Source organism: Arachis ipaensis, chromosome B05 (genome assembly GCF_000816755.2).
Source record: "Arachis ipaensis cultivar K30076 chromosome B05, Araip1.1, whole genome shotgun sequence".
NCBI classification, from domain to species: domain Eukaryota; kingdom Viridiplantae; phylum Streptophyta; class Magnoliopsida; order Fabales; family Fabaceae; genus Arachis; species Arachis ipaensis.
This window is the reverse complement of record NC_029789.2, coordinates 123,887,911-123,898,279: the sequence shown is the minus strand read 5'-3', so window position 1 is coordinate 123,898,279 and position 10,369 is coordinate 123,887,911. Positions and strand designations below refer to the sequence as shown.

Genomic DNA, 10,369 nt, shown 5'->3' with positions numbered 1-10,369 from the left:
AAGTTTTAAAATAAAATATGTAATTTTTGAATAGAATAATGATCTTTTAAAATATTTATCTGATCTATATTTTTTATTGTCAATAAAAATTATCATCTTCAGAGTAAATGTTTTTTTTATGCTTTAAAAATTTGTTCGAAAGATAAAGCGTTAAGCGTCTATCTATAATTTAAAAATATTTAATCAATTGTTAAACATTTGAGTAATTCATTTAAATGGCTCCTGTTATTAGACTTGCAGCTCTTAACACATTAATAATTCACCATTTACATGATCACTTAGATTAGTTAGTTCACTTAGTTGTATTAGTAGAGACTGATTAAAAATTTTTAAATTATAAAAGAATAAATAAATAATAAAAATTCAGGAATGATATTTACACTTATCTCTATGGAATAAGATTTTCAATGATAAAACTTAAATCAAATATAAGAATTTTCAAAATTTCTTTTTTTATCCCAACAATTTTTGGAAATAAATGATCCGGATTGGATTTGGGAGAGAAAATAAGAAAACGAAGAAAAGAACAAAGAAAAAAAAAGAGGGCGGAATTAATTTGCCTCACCTGATTTCGCTGCCCGTCACAGTCACATGCAGTAAGCAAATAGTATCTCTTTTTAATTAATTATTTATTTATAATAAAAATTAATATGTAATTGTCTTTCTGTAAAATTAAAAGCGCAAAAGACAATTGCACATAAATTTTTATCATTATTTATTTATATCCTCCAATATTGCCGGCCTCGGTCCGGTGCTACCCTTATACGGCGTCGTTTAAGCCTTTGCCTTCGCCCCTCTTGTCTCTTGCCGGTTACTAATAAACCAAATCTTTCTCTCTCTCTCTCTCTCTCTCAGTTCGTTCTTCGTGCTTCTTATACACTGAGTTGACTCAGTCATTGCTACTCGCTCTCTCTGTACTGTTCTTCAGCTACTCTTCGCATTTTCTCCGTTCTGTCGTTCTCTCTTCCTTTGGTACTCTCTCTCTCTCTCGGCTTAAATTTAGCACGTGCTTGTGATCCGCACGGACAACGCCATTGAATTCTGTGTCCTTTTGATTTTATGACGCTCCTGAAATCGAATTTGGTATTGTTAGGGTTTTTTTTTTTTCATTTCTTGTTCTTTTTCTTCTTTCTTAATTGAAATGCAGTGTTTGTTTTCCAGTATAGTGCAGCACACAGCGAGATCTTGCTCTTTAGTTTTCTATTTTACCAAAATTTCGGAATTTCTTTTTATCTTTTGTATTTATGTTGAGGTTTAGTTGCGTAGCTTAAATATCTGATTCCCTATCGAATTGTGATCTTATTAATTATGCAGTGTTTGTCGATGTTTTGTTCATTTAATTAAATTTTCCTCAATTGCGTTTAATGCTTGGAAACTGAAACTTTGTTTGCTTGAGTGGTCTTGGACTCTTAGTGTCTTGTGTAGTGAATAGTGATGATTTTAGATGCTTTCTTCTTTGTGTATAGAGAAGTGTCTGTGTCGGTGATTTGCAAAATCTGGCTTTATTTACGTGTGATTGATGTTCAAGTTCTGGAATTTTTTTCTTCTGAGATTGGGATTTGGCTATTGCTCAAATGTGAAATTCGATCCATTTTCATAGAATTCAAGTCAGAAATACGTTCTTCTACTATTATCTTTTTTCTTGATTTGAGGGCATGTTGAAACTTAGAAGTGGGTCGATGAGGAAAATATTCTCACTATGAAATGGGACATTGTAAAAAAAACGTTCTGGAGTTATGACACTGTGATCAACATATTTTCATCACTGTTATTTCTTTTTTGAGTTCAGATCTTTACTTCAGAGTTTGTTTAGGATGTTAATTCAGTCTTACATTGAACTTGTTTTGAGAAATTAAATGGTATTTTGTATAGTTAAGGTATTGAAGTTTGTTGTGTTTTAGTCTCAGACTCAAGCTCACAGGAATGTCTGAGAGCGCCTTGAAGGATCTCAATACAATTCCTCCAACTGAGAGGAAGAGTGAGAGCTCCAGCAAGGCATCTCTAACTAAGCCTCCAGTTGACAATGCTAATGAAAACCTTGAAGAATGGCAGAAGAAAAAGAGTTGTCCCACCTTGGTTTCTCCCCCAGTAAATGGTAATCAAACTGTGAGTGTCAGTTCTGGTGTTGAGATTGGAAATGCGGAAGTAGAATACATCGAATCTGAGAACTTGAGTGATCTGGAAGATATTGGCACTTGTCTCAAGGTATTATTTTATTCATTATTTTTTATAACTATTAGTGTTGGTAAGGCATTATCATGGGTGTTCCTTGGTCCATTTTAATTGTAAAATATTTGTATAATAAATTCAATTGTTATTACAGAACCTCTTATCTGGACTTGACTCAAAGGATTGGGTCATGGTTTGTGATGCACTCAATAATGTACGCCGTTTATCCTTATTTCATAAGGAAGCAATGCTTGACATGTTGTAAGTATAAAAGTTTTTGTATGTTTTCTTATTAAAATATGTTAAATATGCCATGTTTTTTGTAATTATTTATTGATATACTGTCTGGTAAACAGGGGGGATGTGATCACATTTGTTGCTAAGTCCCTTAAAAGTCCTAGAAGTGCTGTTTGCAAAACTGCTATCATGACGTCTGCAGACATTTTCAGTGCATACAACGATCTTATAATAGATTCATTAGATCCTTTGGTAAGTCAGTGCTCCTTATTTCTATGGGAAAATTTCATGATTAAAGCATTTTGGGATATCATTTTTTTTAATGCCACAGTCTTATAATAGTTATATTTTTGTATGCAGCTAGTACAGCTTCTTCTCAAATCTTCACAGGACAAGCGCTTTGTGTGTGAGGCAGCTGAAAAAGCCTTGATAGCAATGACTATTTGGATTTCCCCAGTGGCTTTGTTACCGAAACTCCAACCATATCTTAAGAATAGGAATCCTCGTATTCGTGCAAAGGCAGCAATGTGTTTTTCTCGAAGTGTTCCACGACTGGTATGAATATGATTTAGGACAGCTCATATTGATGCTTCTACTTTTTCCTATAGAATTATCAGTTTCATGTTTATCCTACAAAGCTTCCTATGTCTGTCTGATGAATGGTTTACCATAAACAATTGAACATCATGAAAATGTATACACATTTTTGTTGATACTCAGTCATATACAGAACATAGCTGCATCAAAAAGAAGTGTACTTCTGTTTTGCTGATTGAGGAGATGTTGAAGCTGTTTTCTTTGGTTATTGGGTGCATTCAATGTTTTTATTGTGTTGGTGCTTCCTTAATTTATTTATTTATTCTGTCTTGGTTGGGTCATGTTTGTTTACTTTAATCTGTTAGTAATAAAGACCTTATTATAATTTTAGTCTAATGCGTGATGAAAAAATGTTTTAATGCACAATCTTCTATGGATGTATGTTATATGATATATCATTCAATTGTCCGCATGTATGCAGGTGTGTATTCTTTAGTTCTTATTTTCCCCCCTTCAGGGTTTTCCCATCAATAGTTATAGACTTCTTGTCATGATACTTGTATGACTGAGTCTGTGTCTGCCATATAAGATCAGTTCTTAAGTAAACCAATATAGAAGGCTGACATTTTCTTAAATGACTGATCCATTTATGAGTTGATTGCATGTCCTTTCTTCGGTTGAACTTTGAAGGCAATACCGGTGAAGTAGAAAGAAAGGACACTTGGCCTATGTAATTTCTGCAGCCGGATGTTAATATTTTCTGTTTATACCTTGTGCTTTTATTGAACAGGGTGCAGAAGGCATAAAGACATATGGTATTGACAAGTTGATCCAAGTAGCTGCATCTCAGTTAAGTGACCAGCTACCAGAGTCTAGGGAAGCCGCTCGAACTCTACTTCTTGAGCTTCAAAATGTATATGAGAAATTTCATGATCTCATGCCTGCTGCTACTGTTTCCGAGCAACCAGAAATGGGATCTTGGGAGAACTTCTGTCAATCAAAACTCTCACCTTTAAGTGCTCAAGCTGTACTTCGAGTTACCAACATTGCTCGAGAGGGTCTTGTTTCATGACACCTGCATGAGCTTAGTGTGCATCACGATTTCCTGGTTGGCTTGTCATTTTTCTTGTGTAAATACAGTGCGACATTGAGATTTGAGTTGCTGTTGGAAGCACGTATTGAGCCTAAGATTTGTTATGTAATTCTTTACCTAGCGGTGGTTACGTTACGTATTTCACGTTTATTGCTATATGATAGATATGAGTTACATTACTTCCATGTCCAATTCTCCATGTACCCTCTTTAGAATTTGGTTATCAAATTCACCATTCAGTGTGAATATCTGGGCCTGAGGACCCAAGTCTTTGTTTTCTCAGATTTTCCTGTCATGGTGTTACGAGACAGCAGCAGTCCTCGATTTGCATATCAATTACTTATTATATAATATATAAACCATTATTTTCTTGTTAAATAACGCCAAAATTTTGGAGGATGAAATTATGTTATCTTATTCGGTTGTATTGATTATTGACTTTACCATTTGGAACCCTACCTTACATCATTAGTTCCACTTAATTTTAGTTTTGATCGTGCTGTCATGTAAAATAGACCGGAAAAGCCATTGATGTACACCACAACGCTGTTGTTTTGAGTAGCTAGCATATTACATATCTCAAATTTTCAATACACTGCATCCTCCACTTTACTATCTACTCATTTTTCAGAGGTAGGGAACCTGTCAACTTCGTTAAATTATGAAACTTAAACTATATAAATTGGGGTATAGTTTGATTTATTCCTTACAGTGAAAAGTTCAATTATTTGAACTGGTGGATGAGATTGGAAGCTTCTATTAAGGGAACATGGCTGACATGTGAGTACACTGAAGATGAGCTGTGTAGTTTCCTATAAATCCTTCACTAAAATTATGACGCATGTTTATTCAACTTCATCTGATTGACCCACCACTTCCATTTTGTGGTTGCCAGTGCTACAATAAGAGTATCATAATCAAGGGACTTCGTTATGAATGAAACAAAGTACACATGGTATGACTATTGAATCTCAGACAATCACTCATAACAAAATACGGCTAATAATTAATGAGAATTATTATTATTATTATTATTATTTTTTTCTTCCTTTGAAATGAATGTATTAGTACAGGAATGCATTTTTTTAGGTTGTGTTTGTTTACAAGCAGATAGGGATACAGAGACATAAAATCATGTTTGACAAATGAAATATAGACATAAACATTATATCTAGAGACATTGTCAAGACACCCTTTTGCCCAATTTGCAGATCAAGTGCCGCTTCTATTAGTCAAAGCCAATTTATTGGTGTAAGAGAAAGCCAACAAAGTGGTTCTTCTACAAATGTTGGAGTGGAAATGAGACAAAATCCTGCATTAGGATCAAGAAGGCAACAAATAGATACAAGTTAAAAGGTATCTGTTGCTACTTCGCCTCTGGTTAATGCTTATAATTAACAAGTCTGTTAGAAATAATGGAAGATGAGTAGTATAATTGACATTAGACATTAAACTTATGAGCCACAAGGTCTTTTATGATCATCTACTTGCTGTTGTTAAATATAATTTTGTTTGTTTGTGTTATGATAAATATAAATGTCCATTTCTCTAATTAAATTATTTTGGACGGTCCAAAAATTTAAACAGTACGGTGCAAAAGTTTTAAGGTTGGACTGTACATTTATGAAGTTATGAAAAGAGAATATTTCTACATGTATAAATAGAGAAAATGTGGCATGTGAATTACACACAACCAATAACAATACGAATATAAACACTTCTCTTTCTTTCTCTCTTCATATACCTATACTGTAACATACAATATTAATATATGAATTATCTAATAGTGTGATAATAATATTGGTGAACACTAATACTAGAGTCTTTTATTTACACTTTATTATTTTAATTTTATCACCTTTTATTTATTTATTTATTTATTTTACAATACGTTATCAGCATGGAACTCTGATAAAAATTTAGAAAGACTCAGGTAATAAATTTTCATTATATCAAAACTCTCTCATCTTGAATTTAATGTTCTTGATATATCTGGAAACAATTACTTATCATGGATACTAGATGCTAAAATCTATCTGATTCAATGGATCTTGAAGATACCATTAAGGCTGAAAATAATGCATCCCAGAAGGATAAAGCTAAAGTCATGATCTTCCTTCGTCGTCATCTTGATGAAGGATTGAAAAATGAATATCTCACACTAAAAGATCCTACAGATCTGTGAAAAAACCTTGAATAAAAGTATAATCATCAAAAGATAGTGATATTTCCTCAAGTCTGGTATGAGTGGACGCACTTACGTTTTTAGGATTTTAAATCCATAAATGAATACAATTCAGCAATGTTCCGAATTACCTCACGAATGAAATTATATAGGAAAAAGATAACTAATAATGACATGTTAGAGAAAATTTTCTCAACCTTCCATGCTTCGAATGTGCTCCTGCAGAGCAGTATCGAGAAAAAGAATTTAAAAAATATTCTAAACTAATTTCTTGCCTTCTTGTTGCTGAGCGTAACAATGAATTACTTTTAAAAAATCATGAAACGCGTCCAGCTAGCGCTGCCCATTTCCTGAAACAAATGCCGCAAATCGTAACCTTAGAAGAGATAAATGGTAAGGTTTTAGTAACAAGAAAAATTATGTTTACAAAAAAGGAGCCATAAGTGGGATAAAGAAAAAAATAATGGACAAAATAAATCAATAGAGGATAAATATTTCTGTTGTGGTGGAAAGGGTCATTGGTTGCGTATCTGTCGTACCCCCAGGTACCTAATTGATCTTTATCAAGCATCCTTAAAAAAGGATAACAAAGGAAAGGAGACGAATTTTGTTTTGAAAGATATTGCTGAAAATCACACCACTCATTATGAAGTATTTGATTTCTTTGAGGATCCTAAAGAAAATATTGGTCATTTGATCAATGATGGAAAAATTTAATATGTGAAATTGTTAAGTACTAATATAAATAAATAATGTAAGATGTTAAGTTTTATTTTCTATGTATTTGAATTTCAAATATGATGTATATAAATTATGTTTAATAAAATATTTATGTTTATGAATTTCGAAATGACTAAATGTATCAAGTTCTAAAATAATAATAATAATAATAATAATAATAATAAAATTTTAGTATATGATACTATGTATACTACTTCTTAGAAAAACAATTTCAATCAGGAATATAATTTTACTGCGCATGTACTTTTACTCGTTTTATTATTATTATTTGTCTTTAAAGAAAATGACAAGGATATATAGTGAAGATGTTTGCCTTGCGGATAGTGCAAGTTCGCATACCATTCTCAAAAGTAATATATATTTTACTCATCTTGTACCAAAAGAAGAATATGTTAATACTATTATTGGCTCAGGTAATATGATAGAAGGCTCCGGAAGAACTATAATTTTGTTTTCCGGAGGAACAAAATTTATAATAAATAATGCACTATTGTCTACCAAATCTCTAAAGAACTTGTTAAGTTTTAAAGATATTTGCGGAAATGAATATCATATTAAAACAATGAATGAGAGAAATCATGAGTACTTATATATCACAGCTCATGATTCAAATAAAAAGGTTATATTAGAAAAGTTACCCTCACTTTTATCTGGGTTATATTATACTAAAATCAGTGTAATTGAATCACATGCCATTGTAAACCAGAAGTTTACTAACCCAAATGAATTTATAGTTTGGCATGATCGATTGGATCATCCTGAAACAACAATGATGCGGAAAATTATTGAAAACTCCCATGGACATTCACTAAAAAATCAGAAGATTCTTAAATCTGGTGAATTCTGTTGTGCTATCACCAGTAAATATTGGATTTGAGTCTCCTAAATTCCTTGAAAGAATTCAAGGTGATATATGTGAACCTATTCATCCACCATGTGGATCTTTTAGATATTTTGTGGTCCTAATATACGCATCTTCGAGATGGTCACATATGTGCTTATTGTCCTCTCGCAACCTGGCGTTTGTGAGATTACTTGCTCAAATTATTCAATTAAAAGCACAGTTTTCAGAAAATCTAATCAAAGCAATTCGTCTTGATAATGCTAGTGAATTTACTTCCCAATTTTTTTATGCTTATTGTATGGCTAACGGAATAAGCGTTGAACATCCAGTAGCTCATCTTCACACACAAAATAGGTTAGTAGAATCACTTATTAAACACCTCCAATTAATTACTAGACCCTTACTTATGAGAACAAATCTTCCGACCTCGACTTGGGGGCATGCTATTTTACATGCCGTAGCACTTATTTGTTTGATACCAACAAGTTACCATCAGTTCTCTCTTATGCAATTAGCTTTTGGCCAGCAGGCAAATGTTTCCTATTTAAGAATATTCGGGTGTACGAGATATATTCCCATTGCACCACATTCTTACACCAAAATGGGACCTCAAAGAAAATTGGGGATATATGTTGGATATGATTCTCCCTCTATAGTGAGGTATTTTGAGATACAAATTAGAGATGTATTTAAAGCCCAATTTGCATATTGCTATTTTGATGAATCAAAATTTTCAACATTAGGAGGAGTGAATAAACTTCCTGAAAAGGAACTTAATTGGAATGTATCATCATTAATGCATTTAGATCTTTGATCAGGGCAATGTGAACTATAAGTTCAAAAGATTATACATTTGCAAAGAATAGCAAATGATGTCTGATGCATTTTCTAATACAAAAAGCATAACTAAATCCTATATGCTAGCTGAAAATGCTCCAATTTGAATTGATGTCCCATTCAGACAAATGACCACCAAAACAAATTCACGTTAGAAGCGTGATAGGCCTATCGGTTTCAAAGACAAAAATCCTCGAAAAAGAAAAGAGATAAATACTATTCCTGTTAAAAAAGATAAAGACATAGTAAAGACACCTGCAGTTATCCAAAATTCTGATATAGTTTTTATGCCAGAAGACGTTCAGGTACCTGAAAATTCTGAAAATGACGAGATCTCAATAAATTATGTCTTTACAGGAGAAAAATGTGGCCAAAATAAAACAATTGTCAATGAAATATTTGCATATAATGTGGCATTAAATATCATGTATGAAGTACCGTATCTCAGTACCATTGGAGCGCTAATGTATCTTGCTAATAATATACGACCTGACATATCATTTGCGGTCAATTTACTAGCAAGCTATAGTTCCTCGCCAACCAGAAGACATTGGAATGGAATCAAACAAAATTTTCGATATCTTCATAAAATAGTTGATATGGATTTGTTTTATCCATATGAATCAAAGTCACAATTAGTTGGCTATACAGATGCTGGATACTTGTCTGATCCACACAAAGGAAGATCTCAAACAAGATACCTATTCACATATGGTGATACAGCTATATCATGGAGGTCCACAAAATAGACGATAGCAGCAATATCCTCTAATCATGTTGAAATACTAGCAATACATGAAACAAGTCGCGATTGTTTTTGGCTCACGAGTTTGATCCAATATATTCCGTCAGCTCTAACTGTTCTGTTTGAAGATAATACAGCATTCATTACTTAATTTAAGGGTGAATGCATCAAAGGTGATAGAACAAAACATATTTCTCCCAAAATCTTCTTCACTCATGATCTTGAAAATCAAGGAACAATTGATGTCTAACAGATCTGCTCAAGCGACAATCTGGCAGATTTATTTACAAAGTCACTTTCAAAATTCTTCTTTGAAAAATTGGTACATCAAATTGGAATGTGCCAATTCCGAGATATTAAATAACGTCGACAAGATGGGGAGACTGTACTCTTTTTTCCTTGATCAGATTTTTTTTCTATTGGGTTTTTCTTGACAAGGTTTTTAATGAGACAGTTCCATCACAAAGAATATTGTACTTTTTTTCCTTCACTAAAATTTTTTTCATTGAGTTTTTCTTTAGTAAAGTTTTAAAGAAGCACAATCATAAATGGACATAAAAAAAGGAGTGTTATGATAAATATGATTGTCTATTCCTCCTATCAAACTATTTTGGACGGTCCAAAAACTTAAATAGTGGACAATGCAAAAGTTCTAAGGTTGGACGGCACATTTATAAAGCTAGGAAAAGATAATGTTTCTATATGTATAAATAGGAAAAGTGTGGCATGTGAATTACACACAATCCATAACAATTCAAATATAAACTTTTCTTTCTTTCTCTCTTTGTATACTTATGCTGCAACATATACAATATTAATATATGAATTTTTTTTATAGCGTGATAATAATATTGGTGAACAATAATATTAGAGTCTTTTATTTATACTTTGTTATTTTAATTTTATCACCTCTTCTTTATTTATTTATTTTACAATAATTTGGTCATATATTTTAGTTCCTTCATTGTTCTTGTTAATCTA

At 32.3% G+C, this 10,369-nt stretch overlaps 1 protein-coding gene across 3 annotated transcripts; it reads left to right on the top strand.

Annotated features, from left to right (window-relative positions):
* On the top strand, positions 696 to 4,344 carry LOC107644009. Of its 3 annotated transcripts, none has more exons than XM_016347774.2 (6): positions 696 to 972; positions 1,902 to 2,205; positions 2,324 to 2,430; positions 2,526 to 2,658; positions 2,767 to 2,961; positions 3,734 to 4,344. In XM_016347774.2, exons 2-6 carry the CDS (start codon positions 1,924 to 1,926, stop codon positions 4,013 to 4,015), a joined length of 999 nt encoding a protein of 332 aa, XP_016203260.1. In that variant the 5' UTR covers positions 696 to 972; positions 1,902 to 1,923; the 3' UTR covers positions 4,016 to 4,344. The 3 variants fall into 3 exon arrangements, with proteins under 3 accessions (XP_016203260.1, XP_016203262.1, XP_016203261.1); XM_016347776.2 differs by having other exon boundaries at positions 743 to 972; positions 1,908 to 2,205; XM_016347775.2 differs by having other exon boundaries at positions 743 to 1,083.